Source organism: the organism of the source record quoted next, unplaced genomic scaffold, assembly GCF_019419815.1.
Source record: "Pyrus x bretschneideri cultivar Hongxiangsu unplaced genomic scaffold, Pyrus_bretschneideri_v1 Contig16, whole genome shotgun sequence".
NCBI classification, from domain to species: domain Eukaryota; kingdom Viridiplantae; phylum Streptophyta; class Magnoliopsida; order Rosales; family Rosaceae; genus Pyrus; species Pyrus x bretschneideri.
The window spans coordinates 5,263,151-5,281,742 of NW_025999457.1; the positions used below are offsets into that span (position 1 = coordinate 5,263,151).

The window sequence follows — 18,592 nt, forward strand, 5'->3', positions numbered from 1 at the left end:
AAAGTTTTGAATTTTAACGATAAAAATAAAATAAATAATACTATATTTAATTTTTTTTTTATAAAAATATAATTTTTAATTAAAATAAACAGGATAACAAAGTTTTTGTGCATACTCCCTTTTTGAAAACATTTATAATTGCCTGGTTTCGACCGAAAATAAAGGAAATACCTTTGCCTCCTTTGCCTGGCCCCGCCATGGCAATCTCTCGCTGAAGTGAAGTCGACCCTCTCCTGAACGGCGTCGTCAATGCCTCATTCCCTTGTCGGAAAATGGAGAACCACCATCTTTGCCTCGGCTTCTCCGCTGTCACAAGCCCGGAGCTTCCGTTCAGACGCAGCGTTAGAAGCCCTGGCCAAAGCCTCTCAAGACAAAGTTCCCAACTTGCTTCTCTACAACTACCCTTCTTTCTCTGGAGCTTTCTCCGCTCTATTCGCTTATCTCTTTCACTCTCGCCTCAACCTCCCCTTTCTCTCTCTTCCTTTCTCTTCCGTCGAACCCTTCAGGTTCAATCTCTCTCTCTCTCTCTCTCTCTCTCTCTCTCTCTTATATTTCTTAGCATCCAAACATTCCCTTAACTTTTTGTTCTTAATTTTTTAATTTTGGTTTTACAGAGTTGATGAGTTGCGGACTGAAGGGCTGGAAAGGTGCTATCTTGTTGATTTTCTTGGCCGCGAGGGATTTGCGGTCGAGCTTGCGCAGAGAGCTTCGTGCGAGTAGGTTTCCATTTGTGCATTCTCCAGTGATGAATTTGTTTTGAAATGCATGTACATTTGTGTGAATGATTGAGATGTAGTTGTTGCCAAGTTGTTTTGCTTATGATTGTCGACCTGTTGCTCTCAAATTTCAATTAGGGTAATTGCTTTTGATCATCGAAAAAGGGTACTTCCACAGATACCCTCTAAGGAAGATTGTCCAAAGAACCTCACATTTCATGTGAATCTTGAAAAGAGTAGCTCTAGCGCTGCGTATGACTACTTTTCAGCTCAACTGGCCGGTATTAAATATGCTAATGTAAGTTGGATTGTAAATCTTTTTCATTTGCAGTTTTGGTATCGAGAAATGGTCTATTGAGATTCTTCAATTTTATTTTGCTTTTCTTGAAATTAGGGAATGGATGCAAGTTTATTAGAACCCGAGGACAGAGATCGTGTAGAAATGGTGCTGAAGTACATTGAGGATGGAGATCTCCGTCGGTGGAGCTTTGCCTGACATTAAGGCATTTAACATTGGACTCGGTGAATGGCGCTCCAAGTTAAATTGTGTTACTAATCCGTACATGTATGAACAGGTTTGGAATCTAAATTTGAACAAGGCACCTACCCATCCCAGGAATACTTTTCCCTTCATTTTCAGTTCACCATGCCTAGTTCTGAAGTCACTATTGACTTTCTTAACATCATCCTTGTTGCAGTTACTGGAAATAAATGCTGTGGATGTAATTACCAAGGGGATGTCTTATATTTCCGCTCGCCAGAAAGCTGCAAACAAGTTACTGGATAAGGTTTTTAAAATAAGGCTGGGCAGAGGGTTTTATGGGGAGTGTCTGGTAAACTATTGATTTCTCCCTTTCAAACTGTTTGCCTATGTGCTACTTAGTCGCGATTAGTTTACATTGACGACAATGGTTTAGTAGGATTTGCATGATTGGCATGAAATTATGTAATGCCATATTATATGATAGGATTAAAAGCAGTTATTCTATTGCTTCCTCAATGGTTTCTTCTCACCATTTCTATTTCCTAGTTTGATCCTTTGGAAGTATATAACCAGATGTTTATTCCTACATTTTTATTGTAGGGAGTTAGAGCTGACGGGAATTCTGAGTTAAGTGATGAAATTGCCAAGCAGCTTAGTGTACAAAGTGCCGCTGCAGGTCTTAGGTAATTTAACTGGTAAAATTTTTTACAGTTTCTATTTCTTAAAGGATCTGCTCTCTTAATATAAGATTATTTCTGCACTTTAACGCAGATGCCTATCTGTACAGTGACTACAGTCAACAGTTAAGTATGGAATTGGTTTATGGGTTTTTGTATGGACTTGGATTTATGATCTGCCCCCAAACTGTGCACATTACTAGATTCCTTTATTTTTGTAATTGCGTGACCCTCAATCATGCAAGGTTCCTGGGGATATACAACTGGCTTGATCTTTGCATTCATGCCAAAACGATTCCATAAAGGTTTTCAGTAAGATGCTTCTATTTTTTGTTCAGGCTTTCACAGAGTCAGAATGTGGTTCATTTAGTTTAGGATTCCCTAAATCTTGTAAAATTGATGAGCCAGCAAAATCTTGTTTGGAGAAGTATGAATGTCAAGCAAGACATTTATAGGTGTTGTGGCTACAATTTTATTAGAAAAGAAATATCCACTTTGGATGCCAAGACTAAGCCTATTAGTAACAACAGAATAAGTTAAAAGGTCAATCAAAGAGTTAATGTCAAGCGCCAATAAGAGTGAATGCCTATTTGAGCCTAATTTTGAGACAATCTGTTTTTAAGTTTTATAAGGGTCTCTTATTGTTTAACGAGTCTCTTGATTTTTCTCTGTAATTTAAAGGATAGATTTTGAAAGCCCTGGCGCCTTGATATGTCCTTTACTTTTCTCCTCTACCTTTTGTCTCCCATTCTTCTATGTTTCACCAATTTCTATAAAAATGGCCATGTATAGCTAATAGCTATTCTATTTACTATATAGCAAACCAGTTTGTCCTGTTCTACATCATATTGGTATTAGAGCTCATGTCGGCTCTTTTTTGGATGGTGAGGAGAGGAAGGAATCGAAGAATTTTTTACGATCAAGAAGAACAGGTGGATTTTTGTAGGGTAGGATTCACACTTCTCTATGGACTTCTTTGCCTAAACAGTTTAAGATGCTCCCTTGATATTTTTTTTGTATTTGTCTGTTTTTCTGGTTTAAGAGTGTTTGTGAATGTATAACTCACAATGTACTTGTATTCTTAGGGTTTTCAGTGCCTAGGCTTTGTGTAGCATAGGATTTATGGTTTTGAGTCTGATTGCTTGCTGTTTGCATTTCTGCATTTATAGTTCATAAGTAATCAAACTTTGGTGGAGGAATTTGCACCGTGTAGTGTTCGTTGGATTAAGTTTCAGAATATCTCAAAAGCATTTCCATTCATGATGCAGGCCTATAGGAGCAGTTATATTCATGCAACGGAGAAACCTGAAAATGTGTTTAAGGAGTACTGATACTGCTACGGATACCTCTGAAGTTGCAAAGGTGTGGCTTCAGTACTTATGTGAGCACATATCAGTATTTCTTTTCATTTTTTATTTTTTTGCATAACTATTCAGTTTTAGTGTTGTCATCATCATCACTATTAATTATTGTTGTTGTTGTTGTTATTTCTGATAATGCAACTTGATATGTGAAGGCATTTGGAGGAGGAGGCTCCCCAAGTTCTAGTTCTTTTATCATAAGAATGGATGAGTACAATCAGTGGGTTTCAGGATATTCAAGATGAACATGTCAAGATGTGAAACACTATCGTTAAGGTAATCCTCAAAATTCTTTGAATTACTGACCACCTCTTCTTGCTAACCTTTCTATTTAAGCTATAAATACAGAAATTTTAATCAGGTGTTCTACCTGTCTTAATTTCATCTTGGAAATTTAATATTTTCCTGCAACCACTTTTGAATTTACTCGCACAAGTGAACTTTGATCCGTGCAAACAAGCATTACCATTATAAGGATGACAGGGTTCAATTATATTTTTTTTAATGTATCTCGCTATATAGTAGTTAGTTTTCACCAGTTCAGTGAGCCAAATAATAGATTTCGGTAAACTGTTTGAAGTTCAATGTTCCAAGCCGTTGTTGATTATTTCCAATGGGGTGTGGTGAATGCCTTGTGCATTTGGATGTGGCCTATGTCAAATATTGTGGAGGATGAGAAAGATTGGTTGCAAATTATTCAAACACTAAGTTTAGATTAAGATTGTTCTATATGGCTATGAGGGCTCTAAGTAATGGTGCTTCCCTTGTAACGAGATATGGGTCTACAAATCCTCCCAAGTAGCCATTTTCAGTTTGATTTCCAATCAACAGAAGAGTTGGATAAATTTAGCTTGTTTATGTCTATTGTTTTTGCTTTCATATAAGAGATAGCAAGCCAGTGATTTATCTTTATCGCCTTAGGAGACAAATCCATTGTACATTCAATTATATTCTAATAGCTTCTCGTTCTGTCTCTGCAATTTTAAAAATAAAATCATTTGTAACTGGTGACGAAAATGGGCTTTAGTTCACCGGACAACTGTCTACTGCTATGCCCTTGGCGGTTGGACAAGTAGCCAGGTCACAGTGTTCACCATTTGTACCCCACCAGGTCAAACTTTTATTCTCCATGCCTACTGAAAGGTACAATAGAACTGCCATGAATGCCACCCCAGCATCCATCGCTGCTGAAAGAATATAGTTGTACCTCTGCCACCAGTTCTTCCTGTAACGGAAGACAAAAAAATTGAAAATTGTTCCGACTATGATCCAGGAATTGTAGTTCAATGCTGTTGCTGGTGGCATCAAGCCTGTTGCTCCCAGAAGGACTGGAAGATTAATCAGCCTTATCCAATGTTGCTTTGGGTATGCCTTGTGCAGTACCCAAACAATGACTGGTCCTACTGCACCTCCAAGGAAGAACCAGTTCATGGCACCATAGTTTCCAAGAGATCCAAATATACGTTTAGGTCCTGCCAAACCCCATATCACGGATGCATCAAAGAAAACTCGGTCATTTGGGCATGTCCAAGGGCTATCCGAATGAGGATCATCGACGCACATATTCTTGATAGAGTTTAGCAACCAATGTGCTACTGCAAGGTTGACGGTTCCTGCTAGAATTGTTCCTATGAACTAGGCATACATGTAAGAATGCATCAGAATATATTCTGAAAAGCAAAGTAAAAATATAAACTGGAATATGTCACCTGTAGATTATTTCAGATTTTAGTTCTTTACTTCAGCTCTCCTGGTATTTGTTAAGAGGTACTACTTTTAGAAAAAAATCTCAAGTTTTTCACAAGAATTTTAAGAATGTTTTCAACTATGCCATTAGATTTTTCATTTGTATGTTTCTGTTACATTAAATTTAATATACCTGAACTAAAAACATTGATCTTGGAGGGATCTTCATGTAATGCCCAAGCTTGAAATCGTTCAGGAAGGAGACTGCCTGAGCCATGCTCATATAGCCATAGGTTTTGAAGCATACATTGGCTATTGGTCTTCCCGGTAATATGATTCCCATGACGTACTCTGTTATTATGTTTAGCCCTGGTGTCTGTACATGGAGATGGGAACATTGGTGAGTGCAGCAGAGTAAAGGGACTGAAATGATGTCCTGTGTTATATTTATATAAAATAAAAGTACCAATTGTTGTCAATTATAATGCAGGCGTGTGATGGTGTGAACTTATGCGTCCAATTAATTTGAGCTGGATAAATTTATAACCAGCCGTTTAAAGTTGTATATAGCTAAACTCAAGTGTTGTGTCATGCATTTGTTTACTGAGCATGTGACATGGAAGTCCGGTATAGGCCACCTTGCATGGAAAAACCCACATGACTACTCTAGATAAGCTGTTGTAATGATGACTTGATAGGTTTGACTTTCTATCAAGTTATCCTTTTGCTGCAAGTTAAATGAAAAAGTGAAGACGTCTGAGTCACCTGGTTTGTTGTTGCTGTTATGATGCTGATAGGAAGGGTGAATGTAAAGGCCATGGCACCAGCAAATAGGAGTCCCCACCATGGCATCTGAACCTCATCATTCAAGACGATGCAGAGTACAAGAGAAACTGCTACTGTAATGATGAGCAACATGTAAAACCACCAGCTAGGTATGTCCTTGTATCTTCTCATCAATCTTGTATGGATATCTTCCTTTCCTTTGTAAGAAGCACGATAGCGATCAAGGATCTCTCTGCCATTTAGGTACATCAAAATGTAACTGACTTTAAATCTTTCAGAATGATAATCTTATAGGGGAGAATTGTGCTTTTGTTAGTTGATTTAAAAGGTCGTATATGTTATTTCTTTTCATATGTATGTGTGTGATAAAACATTTAGGAAAACTAGAGGAAAACAAGTGAAGTAACATCATCAAACAATGTGTTACGTTGTTACAAACACATTTCAAACAGAAGAAACAACGCTCTTACTATCAATATGCAATAAACATAAAACGAATTAAGTAAACGCTAATATTCTCTCTTGTTTTTTGCAAAGTTTATGTGAAAATTTTACATTTGAGAGCTTATATATAGAAGGTTTGACATGTGAAAGTTGTGAGAGCTATGTTACCTTCCATAGAATAAGGCTACATGTGTGAGGGTGGATGCAATGGTTGCAAAACCAAAGCCATAAGTGAGAGCGAAAAACATGCTTAAGTGAATCCGCCCTTGCTCCTCATACTTTGAAATATCTAACTGAAATTTGTCATTGACTATAGCTGTTATGTTGTAATCTTGACCTTCTGCCGTAAACAAGTGCGAGGAAAAAATGGGGAACTTTTGTGCACTGTATGAGTCCAGTCCCCAGTATGCCATAGGGATAACTAAATAGAGTATCAATGCATACCCCGCAAAAACATTAACGATGACAAAGAAAGGGCAGATGAGGGGGCTGAACAAGAAGGATGCCACTGCCGACCAGTCAAGTGTCAGGGCTCCTACTCCAAGGCCTCTCATGCCCGAGCCAATCTGCTGAGCTGTAACTGACTTTGAGAATAGCCAGCAAACCCATGAGATGTTAGTGAGTGTTGTGAAGAGATACCCTGGGAAAGCATACCATGTAAAACTGCAAACTAGAGTAATTAGGAAGAACTTTGCCCGCGACATACGTTGCTCATCTTTCTCGTGCAGTGCCCTGCACGTTAAATATAAAAACGTAGTTAGCCATCAGCCGAGAGGTTGACAGTAATAACTGATTATCTAACATAGGATGCTATGCACTGAAGATTTTGAAACTACATTGTCATGAATTTAGCATGTCGCAATGGGATGTTTAGATGGATGACGTTCAATAGAAAGATAGTGTAGGTTCTGTGGATTACTAAGTAGATAGCGAATGTACATGAAGTTAGTTAGTAATGTCTGTTGAGATTGCAAGCATGTGAGAAATGTGAAGGCTATGAGTATTTTTGTTAAGGTCTTGAGAAAATATACGAAAGCGGATATTTGATGTTAGAATTGAGAATGGTACCCATACCCATATTTTTCATACTTATTCAGTGATGCGAATAATTGTGTCGACTTGATAGAAGTTATTTGTAAATTCTTTGTTTGTCTTTGTAATGATCATGTAATGCGTTTCAAATCTCTCTATCCTAAATCCCTTGGTATTTGAGAAATCACCCATCCAAACTTAGGGTTAGGGTCACATGATCCCTAAATTGGATTGGATAATTCTTAAGGTTCAAGGGTATGTATGTTCAAGTAAGAATGGAAAGTAGATGGGAGGGATTTATTAGTTTGTAGGAATTAGAGGCTAAGTTAGAGGTGTTGAGATCCTTTCGTTTTGTACGAATTAGAAGTGGCGAGTGTTATTGATGAGTAATTCATCTTCCACCGTCAACTTGGACACAATATTTTCATTTCTTCCTACGATATATTTTGAAATTAACGAGTTGTACATTTTAGACTGCTAAACGAGCCCTTAATACTTTAAATCAAAGGTACTATTTCATCTCCAGACTATAGTATTTAGGAAAATGGAAAAACTTGTCCTGTTTCAATTTCAAAATGGTTTAACAATTTAACACTTCAGTGACTTCAAACCTCCTGGGTTTATCTTTATAACATGGGAACACACGCTTTTATTCTGTTTGCATATCTTTGTTTAATCTTTTATGTTGTTTATGTTTGATTTATTTAATCAGTATAACCCGAAATTAAAAATAATAAGAAGAAGAAGGTGGTTTTGTAAGAAAGAAAAGATATGTAAAAAAATCAACTTCTCCAAGTTTTTTTTTTTTTTTTTTTTTTTTGAAAGGGATCCTCTCCGGATCCCTTCCTTCTAATCCACCAAATCAGGTAACATGGTATTATTGAAATTTAATCCAACAGGTTACAAACAAGGGTTTACTTTAAAAGTTATAATAGCTTCAGTTATTGGATCAAATTTTAATAGCACGGATTACCTGATTTGATGAATTAGAAGAAGGGATCCGGAGAGGATCTCTATACGGTTTTTTTTTTTTTTTTTTTTTTTTAAGTAAGTAAAAGGACATACCGGAAAAGTGAAACCTGTACAAGTGTATTGGGCCACCACATATGGGCAGGCTCCACAACATACTTCCTTAAAAGCCCAGCCCAGCCGTATCCCAATACCTGCAAGCCATTGTTGTCACCCTTACCAATTAAAATAGGTTTTTTTTCTAGTAGACATCAAAAGTTGCACATAGTAACTTAAGTCGTCGGATTATTTAATTTACCGTCAGTTTTCACTTTTCATAAAAATGTAAACTAGAAACCAAAATGTGAAGGCCAAATTTTAAAAATTCAAGAAAATAATTTTCAACCAAGATCTCAGTTTTCAGATTTCAAATATGTGAAAACGAAAGTTGAAAACAAAATGTTTATTGCAAATGACGCTCTACTTCAGTGGCGGAAACATCATGCATATGTATCCTGGTGAAGGTTCGATCCTCATAATTTCTCTTCACCTCTAACAACTAACAATTTAACTCACTAGCACTATCGCTAGTAAAAAAAAGAAAACTTTAACAAAAAGCTCCTGGTACTGTTTACTTCAACCAAAAACTATATTTTTACACTAAAAAGTCAATCTTAGTACTATTCATTTTACCCTTTATTTTGTTCTTATTATTAAAACTCAAATTTTCAAACTATTTTCATTAATTTTTCTTCAAAAAAAAAAAATGATAGTCAGTCAAACGGTCCAAAGATAAAAAAAACCAATAAACAAAACCAAAATATACGGCAAGCAGGCCAACTAGCAGTTAATAAGACAGATCAGCACATTTAACTATCTCATTTTTTATTGGCCAACCACTTTCGAAACCCACTTTTTATGGGACTAAACTTAAATAACTTGTACTCCTAAAAAATCAAATTAAAAAAAAGCATCATACCTGGGTAGTGATGATAAGCAGCCAACTAGCCAGAAGAGAGATTTTCCGGTGATAAAATGCTTTGATTATGTTAACAATCCCAACAGCATAAGCTGAGCCAGCTCCAAAAGCACTTCCGGCATTAGCAAAAATAGTAATCAGGACGTGCTCTTTTATGTTAAAAGGACCCGGATTCAACGAAAACGTCCGGGACCCGAACCCGGGTACGTGGAACGTTTTCGTTGGGAGGACTTTGGCCATGAAATAACCAATAGGGAGTGTTGATACTTGGACAGTGATTTGGGTGATGATGAGGGGCTCAGTTCTGTAGGAGAAGAATTGGTTGAGAAATGAGAGGAGGGCACATGAGACAAGGCCCAAGAACCACATCCGGAATGTCCATACGGGCAGGGTCGGGTCGTCGGTGTTGGTCACCGTAAGACGGACTTGTTCTATCGGAGAAACATCGTCGTCTTCGGTGTCCAGTTCGAGGGAGTGAGTTGACTTGGGGGTGGTGGCAAAGGAGGTGTTGGGATAGGGCTGCTCTATTTCTAGAGTGCTCATTGAGGATGGTTGAGAAGTTCAGAGAAATAGAGAGGAAAATTAAGAGTGTGAAGTTGAGGTTGGTTTGCTGTTTGGTTTAGTATAATTTGTAGGTAGGGTTGCACGCATGTCAAAAAGTTGGAAAGTAGACACATGGGAGACACTAATTTGGGGACAACAGACCTGACCCAAAACCCATACGGCAGCGCTTGCAAAATCCAATTAAATGCACTTATATTATAGGTAGATCAAAATTTTAAATTAAATTTTATAAACACGTGGTTGTTGATGATTGGATTGTTACTTAAATGTTGATTAACGTGTTTATTTCACGTTGATAACATATCATGTGGTTACAAATTTGATCTCCCTAACATTACTTCTTATATTATATATACAACAACTAAAAGTCTTCAAATTTACTTCAAATTTCGAAAGTGCTAGGTTTTGTTGGTAGACACCACACCAGATGAGCTCCAAGCTTTAATTAGATAGAGCCTAATTAACTAACCATATCTACCAAGCAATTGCGACAACCAAGAAGAAATCGAATCTTAATAAACTTAAATAACCAAAGCAACCTATTGAAGCATCATTAAAAACAAATAATTCTAAATCACAACTTAAACTATATCAATGCATGTGTATGATATGAGGTACTTATCTTAGCGGATGTCTCCGATTTTACTTGACACTCGATCAGAAGCACGTGAAACAAACTTAAGACTCCAACGATTATATTAAAAATATGTGCTAGTCTAAAATTACAAATTGATGTATTTTATTAGGAATTGTCAATTTCTTTTATATTTAAAACAAAATGAATGTATAATGACCTTTTTTGGAATGACACTTGTAAAGGTACATGGGCAGTGGCAGTCAGGGGGTGGGCAAATGGGTCATGGACCCGCAGGTCGGGGTGGTTCCATGCAGTTCGAGGTGGATACAGGGTGGGTCCAAAAATTATAAATACAAAATGGGAAGGGTCAGGCCGAGTCCTAGTAAATAATGAGGTGGGCCGGTTCTAAAAATTGGAGAAAACGGGTCCCTGGCCCTGACCGTTCATTGCCTAATTAAATCTTTACCAGTCTAGCTATCTATCACCCAGACAGCAATTCACTCAAACTCTCCCTTCACCCTCTCTCTCTATCCTGACTTCGAGTCTTCGACAACACCACTCCAAGTCTCTTCCCTCAATCTCTCCTCCTTGAGTCTTCTTTCCTCTCTTGTCTCAGACCTCAATCTCGAGCCCAGGCTCCCATCTCAGTACATCGACTTTCCACACTTGTTCGTTCTCCCCCACCCCCACCCGTAGTGACTGAGTTGACCTTGACTGTGTCAACATCACAGCAGCCAGCCACCATCACCACCGTGGCATCTTCTCCTAACTCTCCATCATGGCATCCCTAGGTAATTTATGAATTAGGGTTTCTGATTTAGGAATTTAGGGTTTTTGCATAAGCTTTTTGATTGATTTAGGTTTCTGATTTTGTTTTGATTTTGTGTAATTTGTAATGGCGAGGTGGAGGTTTTGGATTTGTGAGGAAGATGATGTTGTCTCAGGCTCCTACTTCTCTTCTTCTCGGCATCTAATTTCAATTTTATACTGAATTCGGGTTTAGGAACTAGGGATTCAATTACTTTGTTTTTCAGAAGATTAGAAGGCTTGCAGTTGCAAATCAAATTAGCTGGGAGTTAAATAATTTACTTGCATTTATAGAGAGAGAAAGTAGAAGATGAATCCCATGTTTTGGAAATCTGTGGTTTGTTGATCACTGAGATGTGGCAAGCAGACGACGTTAATGCCTTTACACAGCGGACTTTGCGATGGAAAACTGGGGTCGCAGACTGGTGGTAGCAGTAACGAAGCTACACTGGGGGCAATGTATGCTCAGGACCCCAATAACCCAGTGCTCCTCCTTGTAATTTGTTGTCTTGACCACATAATTTGTTCAAAGAAGACCAAATTTGCTGCTGTAAGTGGAGTAGGGCTAGATATTTTGCATACCATCCATTTGGAATTTGGCTTCATCCATTGGACTGGAGATACGAATTTTACTTTCTATTCATGTGGGCTGGTCTTTGTTTGACCAGTTTGTGCACTACATATGTTCATCTTTTGCTTGCTAATTAGAACATTACATAATTCACTTAGTTACGTCTCTCATTAATTGTTTCAACAACTATCTTCTATTAAGTTTTGAATTTGATTATATTATCATACCAGTATCAATGATGGAGTATCATTTTTCTTTTCAATGGATTAAATTGATCTAATGATTGAGCATTTGTAACGTAAGACATATAATGTGAGCCTTATGACATTCTTCTAAGTCTCAGGGCAATCGATTATATATATTTTGTAATCTTTTTAATACAATGAAATATTTATACTAAAGGGTGGGGGAATGAATTGGTTGTCAACTCATCATTCACGAGATTCGAACCTAAGAACTCTCATTTACAAGTGAAAAGGAATAGCACTAAACAGTAGTATTAAGTGTGACATCCCACATCGCCCAGGGGACTGATCCTTATATGTGTATTCCCATCCTTACCTAGCGCGAGGCCTTTTGGGAGCTCACTGGCTTCGGGTTCCATGGGAACTCCGAAGTTAAGCGAGTAGCGCGCGAGAGCATTCCCAGGATGGGTGACCCATCGGGAAGTTCTCGTGTGAGTTCCCAGAAACAAAACCGTGAGGGCGTGGTCGGGGCCCAAAGCGGACAATATCGTGCTACGGTGGTGGAGCGGGCCCGGGGAATGGTCCCCCCCGGGCCGGGATGTGACAATTTGGTATCAGAGCCTAACCCTGGTCGCGTGTGTGCTGACGAGGACGTCGGGCCCCTAAGGGGGGTGGATTGTGACATCCCACATCGCCCAGGGGACTGATCCTTATATGTGTATTCCCATCCTTACCTAGCGCGAGAGCATTCCCAGGATGGGTGACCCATCGGGAAGTTCTCGTGTGAGTTCCCAGAAACAAAACCGTGAGGGTGTGGTCGGGGCCCAAAGCGGACAATATCGTACTACGGTGGTGGAGCGGGCTCGGGAAGTGGTGCGCCCCGGGCCGGGATGTGACATTAAGTGACACATGTATTTATACTTATAAGTAGGTTAATTCATTAAGTTTTCTTCCTTGTGAAAAGTTTATTTTATCATGACCCCATCATTACAAAATCCTGGCTCCGCCACTGGGTGGCAGTATGCCCAAAACCGAGAAAAAAAAAAAAAAAAGAGTAGTTGGACCCGTGGACCCTTCCCGAACCGGTCTGTTTGAAACGGGCCGGGTTAGGTTCGGTTCCTAAACTCAAAATACCTCTACCCGGCCTGGCCTGTTACATTTTAAAATGGGTAAGGCCAGGTTCCTCCAAATTTTGGCCCGGCCTGGCCTTTGCCCAACCCTAGGCAGTCTTAACCATTACTCCACAATTTCTGCAATTGTCCTCGACAAGCCTTTACAGATTATAGTATTTGTCGACATATGTTTCAGCAAATGTTAGTAGTAATACACAGACGTCCACCAAATGCTTAATGAAATGATCCAATAATTTTTTTTTTTTTGTCGGAATCATAGCCCCGTATGAAAATTATGGCTCTGCCACTCTACTGGGGGACGTGGTCCACAGCCAATCGATAAAAAAGGCAACCCAAATAAAGAGAAATTAATTAACAAGATAAAAATGGCGGTAATTTAGTGAATCCCTCCTTTCACTCTTTCACCTCACAAATCTAACAACAAATCCATCTTTCCTTGTTTATCTCTTGAATCAAACAAATGAATTGTAATCAATTATCTGAATAATTAAATATTACTTAAGCAACATAAATAGAATAGTAATAAGTGATTTGATCATTTTTTTTTTTTGAAAAATCAATATATTATAGCTGAAATGATAGATAAAATAAAGAAAGTTGAGTCAGCAAGATCAATTGACAATATAAGAAATAGTAAGTAATTTATAAGAACACGCAAAATCTCTTTCAAGTGAAATTTATTCTCTAAACAATAAAACAAAAATACAATATTTGTACCAGTATTTCAAAATTGGCTTGTTTCTTCTTTTGTTTTGTTTAATATATGAAGTTTTAACGAAAAGCCGCGGTACTATTCATCTTAACGAAAAATCACATTTTTACTCAAAAAAATCAATCAGGATACTATTCACTTTACCATTTATTTTACCCTTATCTTTAAAACTCAAACATTTTAAACTATTTTTCATTATTTCTTTTTAAGTTTCAAGCCGCTTTTGAAGGTAGTTTTCAGTTGTTGGAGGCGGAACTTTCCCAGAAAGCTATTCGTTATGTGCAGAACGTGTGTTGTGTCATCCTTCTTGTTTTCAACGCCGCTTTGTCTCCCAAACCATCCCACCATCTCTCGAGTTTGACCAAAACAAAAAGGGTACATAAACATGCAGCTGATACATCATAATCTTCGTTTGGAATTGTTCAATAGCGTGTGGCTGCTCTGAAACTTTCTGGGTTTTCTGTCTTCCGCCGCTTTTTGATGGATTCTGCTGCCTCTCATTTGGTGCAGTGCTGGATTTCTAGCTTCCCAATGAGGTAAAAAGATTATCCATTTCCCCAATTTTCGATCTGGGTTTTTTGTTTATATTGTTGGGGATGATTTGAATATAGTTTTCATGTGTATTTTCAGGAACTGATGATTTGGAATGATTTGAAATACATGGGCTGTTCAAGTTGATAAGTAATATTGATTTCTGTTTCCATTGGATCCAAAGAGCCTTTCCTTTCCTGTATATATTTGACTACCACCATCTTTGGTGTTTGTAATATATTTGGACCAAAACGTATTGATTGACAACGTACAGATTTGCAGTTGGGATGCAGCCTGCAGCTTTTGGTTGGACCCGAAAAATGATTGGTTAGAGGTTTTATATGATTGGTGGGTAGGTGGATTCAGGATTTTGCTTCTTATATTTGACTTTGATATAATTGCAGACCTGTGTATTGGTAGTATTAGATTGATTATATTATAAAAGCTATACAACTATGGAGCTACCTGATGAGGAGGCCGTCGCCAACGGAGAGGCGGAGGAAATGAACAGAGAGCTCTCTGCGGAGGCTCCTCTCCGGGAGCCCCATTCCTACCAGAGTCATTTTGGGGGGATGGTGAGGAAGAAAGCTTATATCTTTGACGGTCTTGGAAATTTTTACAACAAGGAATGGGATCTTACAGAAGGTAGAGGCAATGAGTTCTGTTGGTACCATGCTGAACTTCCAAAAGGACATCAGAAGCTTTCTCAGTCTGCACAATACCTCATTGGTGTTCTTTGCCCGCCTTTGAAACTTCAGGATATTCTCTCTCTTGTCAGCAATGGACCATTTTGTGGGTATGTTGATGGGGCTCTGGTCTTCAGAGTCAACTCTCCTGGCCCTCCCTCCAGTGATTTCACATTTAGAATTGCCGCAAGAATTACCAAGAATTCAGTTATCACTGTGTCTTTGGGCCGTGTTCCCAGATTGGGTTTCTCACCGGTGGGTCAATCTCTTCTCTCAGAGATTCCTAGTGTGGAGAGTCCCTCGTATCATAGAGGTGAGCAGAGGGAAAAGAGCGGGATTGTCATAGGGGAGCATGTTCTTGAGTTCTTATTGACAATGAATCACTCTGAGGAAGCCGATAATCCCGTGCCAAAATCTGTCTCAAATCTTGTAGTTCATATTGTTGACACGCATGTGGACCACCTCCAAGATGTTGTGACTAAACTTGAGATAGAGTTGGATTCTGTTGAGCTTCAGATGGATAAAGGTGAGTTTCACCTACTACGTTTAAGCTACCTTCCGTCTATTAATTGTTCATCCCAGCATATGTTGTTTTTTCTAACAAATTCCTAGTCAATTTCTTATATCTCATCCAGTGTGCAGAAAATGTTATAAAACTTACAAGTTTCATATTTCATTCCTTGCGTTTTTAATCAATAGTGCTGTTCTCTATCATAAGCAATTCTAAGTTCAGTTGATTTGGTATACCTTCAGTAGCGGGTGGGACGTACTTTGTTGTTCTTTTAGTTATCTGACATGAAATTCTTGAAGACATATTTTCCTTAGACATCATTTTAAACTGCTGATGTTTGAGTAATTGTATTATCTCCCATTTGTAATTAGGACTTTGCCTTCATGTGTAACAAAACGACTACGGAAAGATTAAAAGAGATAAATGCAGATTAGGAATTGGTGAAATTCCATATACACCGACTAACAATCCTATCCTTTGTTTTGTGATGTATTTTATATTCTTTCTGTTTTCCTTGCTTAACCATTTCCTCAATCGAGAGATTTGGTAAATTAACATATCAAAAGAAAGTGTTGTATACTTTGATAATATGCATCTGGGACAATGTACATACGCATGTCCTTCAAATAATGTACATAGTTAGCTCAGTACTAAAATATTTAGAACATTCTTTGATCGAATAATATGCATTCGTGTTCTGATTTGTAACAGGTGGGCTTGCTTTAAAGAAACAAATGCTGGATGACAGGAGATTTCCTAAAATGCATCTAGATCTGCAGCGGCTCCTACAGGTAGTTTATCAGTCCATTGTTTTCTTTAGTTTGTGGAATGGAACAAAGAGGGACCAAGTAAAGCATTACTGCTTATTTTGAGAGGTTATTTCTCAACCTTTATGATAGCAAACAACCCAAACAAAGAAACTAGCGCACTGCAAAATTTCTTCTGTTTGGATTTTTATGCTCCTACTGTTTTGGGGCATCCTGACGATTATATACCTTCTAATCCAATGCTCACCCCACATCATATTGTGCCAGAATGGTATTTCCTACCGATCCATGCCATTCTTTGTAGTATACCTGACAAATTGGAAGTTGTAGCTGCAATAGCACCTGTTTTATGTCTGTTGGCTTTACCTTTTTCTAAAAGTATGTATGTGCGTAGCTCAAGTTTTTTCCCTATTCACTGAGGAATATTTTGGTTGCTTTTGGCGGATTGCTTACTAGGGCGAGGTTAATTGTATATTGCTGTTCCGTTCTTTCAATTAAGCTAATTCCATGAGTTTAAAATATTTGATTGTTTTTCCACCAGCCATTTTGGAGGCTGGGCCTAATAGCACCTAAACATCTAGTTTGTAGACAAGTGTATATGCTCATTGATTGTTCAGAAGAATGTGAATGGGGGATAGAAATTGTTGCTCCAAACTGATTTAAATTTTCGTTTTAGGAATGACCATGTGGGATAAACCTTCTTGATTGTGCATTTAATATTAATGACCTCAGGTGATTGCTCATGGGGAGCAAGTTTTTCCTCGCGTCAGAGAAAGATGTTCCTCGAAGCAATGGTTTTTGAGTGAAGATATTACCTCTCTTGAAGAGCTGATAGGACGATTGAGGAGGCTAAAGGAGAATGTAGGCTTTATAGCAAATCGTGTCACGGCAATACAGGCTGGTCTAGACAGTTGGCAAGCTGAGCAGATAAACAGGAAACTGTATTATCTCTCATTCCTATCTATAATATTCCTTCCTTTATCCATCGTGACTGGAGGTACAGTTGTTTGTTAGCATAAATTTTCATTTGCAGGTTTTTATGAGGCATTCTTATATGTTCCATTGTGAGCAAGAAGCTTTTGACAACAAACCCTTGTGTCTCTTGCAGTGTTTGGCATGAATGTGGGGGGAGTTCCGTGGACGGAACAAAAAGACCCAACGGTGAAAAATGGTTTCCGTAATGTCATGTTACTCTGTGTAGCTATGCTTCTTCTGGCACTTCTCTGCTTCAGCTTTCCTGTTTTGTATACCCGAATAGCTGCTTGGCACAGGAGAAGAGCCATGAAGAGGAGCTGGTCCCTCAACAGGAAATCATACCTAAAGAGAACCCATGGAATTGAAGCTCAAGAAAGAAGGGGCTACCTCCGCATTTGAGAAAAGCATCTAGATTTGCAGTATGTCCTTTTATTTCTTCATACTTGGTTTCGCATTCTTTCTTGTTTCGTTTTAACATTCATATCGTCATCATTGCCTTAATTCTGCTCTAGTAATCTTGTGTTGCTTTCTAAGTTCATGGGCAATAATATCATTTTACTTTGCCCTAGATCGGAGATTTCGCCTGTGCACTTACTGTTATCTGGACAACCAAGAGGAAAAGTTAGAGATTTCTCGTTGGAGACGGCCTGTTCTTTGGATGGTTTTGTTTCTTTACTTGATTTACAGTTCCTCCATTTTTTCACCTTGGAGGTCAGCTTGTAAATGTACAGTCTCTTGTATCATATGTTTAATACTGCTGCAGATGGTGTTGTACAATTTCCACTCAAAAGATTAACAGCTTCATGATCATAAGCAAAACATTCGTTCAACTGTTGTGAGGATTTGGGACATGGGGAATAAGCTGTTTACCAGTTTCATTTCGATTACGAATTGCTCTTTTTCGACGGAAAAATGAAAGAAAGAATCAGCAGTTTCAAAAGATGAGAATGAGAATTTAGCAGTTTCAAATGATGAGAATGTTGGTGACTTAACTAGCTGCTATCAGTTTCATTTCGAATGATGCTTGCTGAAATTTCAACAAATTTTAGATGTTTTACATTTTTTTTCTTCGTGTTTGGAGTGTATGATAACCTTTTGCCGAGTGATAATAACAGTTGTCTCTAAGTTTTGCAAATGAAAATTTACTATGGACTTGTATTTTGTTAAAAAAAAAAAAAAAAAAAAAAAAAAAAAGAAAAAGAAAACTATATATATAGTAATTGACCATTACCATTACCCACAATCCAATGCATACCTTGAAGAACAAGATTTCTGAAACTGAGAATACCTTTCCAAGCTATAGAAGTTCTCATTTCTTGAGCGTCCATGGATCCAAAAAAGCTCAAAGCAACGCTACTTCCCCATTCAAGATGCTGATGGCAATTTTGTTGCAGCAAAATCTCCAGGTTTTGAGAATGTCTTTTCCCCAATTTAGATGGAAGCTTTGGCCACTAGTGAAG

General features: G+C 38.1%; 3 protein-coding genes across 3 annotated transcripts; 2 read left to right on the forward strand and 1 right to left on the reverse strand.

Annotated features, from left to right (window-relative positions):
* Positions 1-142: 142 nt before the first annotated feature.
* LOC103957825 lies at positions 143-6,020 on the forward strand. The gene is given in 10 exon segments (XM_009370044.3): positions 143-506; positions 615-716; positions 855-1,014; positions 1,111-1,200; positions 1,202-1,291; positions 1,415-1,549; positions 1,801-1,883; positions 3,146-3,239; positions 3,394-3,514; positions 5,722-6,020. Coding segments are annotated over 9 exon segments (1,101 nt in total). The 5' UTR covers positions 143-249; the 3' UTR covers positions 3,484-3,514; positions 5,722-6,020.
* LOC103957824 (oligopeptide transporter 4) lies at positions 4,020-9,713 on the reverse strand. The gene is made up of 6 exons (XM_009370043.3): positions 9,114-9,713; positions 8,252-8,349; positions 6,323-6,886; positions 5,690-5,942; positions 5,118-5,300; positions 4,020-4,873 (listed from the first exon to the last, which is right to left on the reverse strand). The coding sequence occupies exons 1-6, from the start codon at positions 9,654-9,656 to the stop codon at positions 4,262-4,264; spliced, it is 2,253 nt and encodes a 750-aa protein (XP_009368318.2). The 5' UTR covers positions 9,657-9,713; the 3' UTR covers positions 4,020-4,261.
* A 4,175-nt stretch (positions 9,714-13,888) lies between these two features.
* LOC103957826 lies at positions 13,889-17,962 on the forward strand. Its single transcript, XM_048581047.1, has 7 exons — positions 13,889-14,198; positions 14,293-14,343; positions 14,468-15,405; positions 16,102-16,181; positions 16,890-17,154; positions 17,266-17,551; positions 17,702-17,962. Exons 3-6 carry the CDS (start codon positions 14,649-14,651, stop codon positions 17,529-17,531), a joined length of 1,368 nt encoding a protein of 455 aa, XP_048437004.1. The 5' UTR covers positions 13,889-14,198; positions 14,293-14,343; positions 14,468-14,648; the 3' UTR covers positions 17,532-17,551; positions 17,702-17,962.
* Positions 17,963-18,592: the final 630 nt, after the last annotated feature.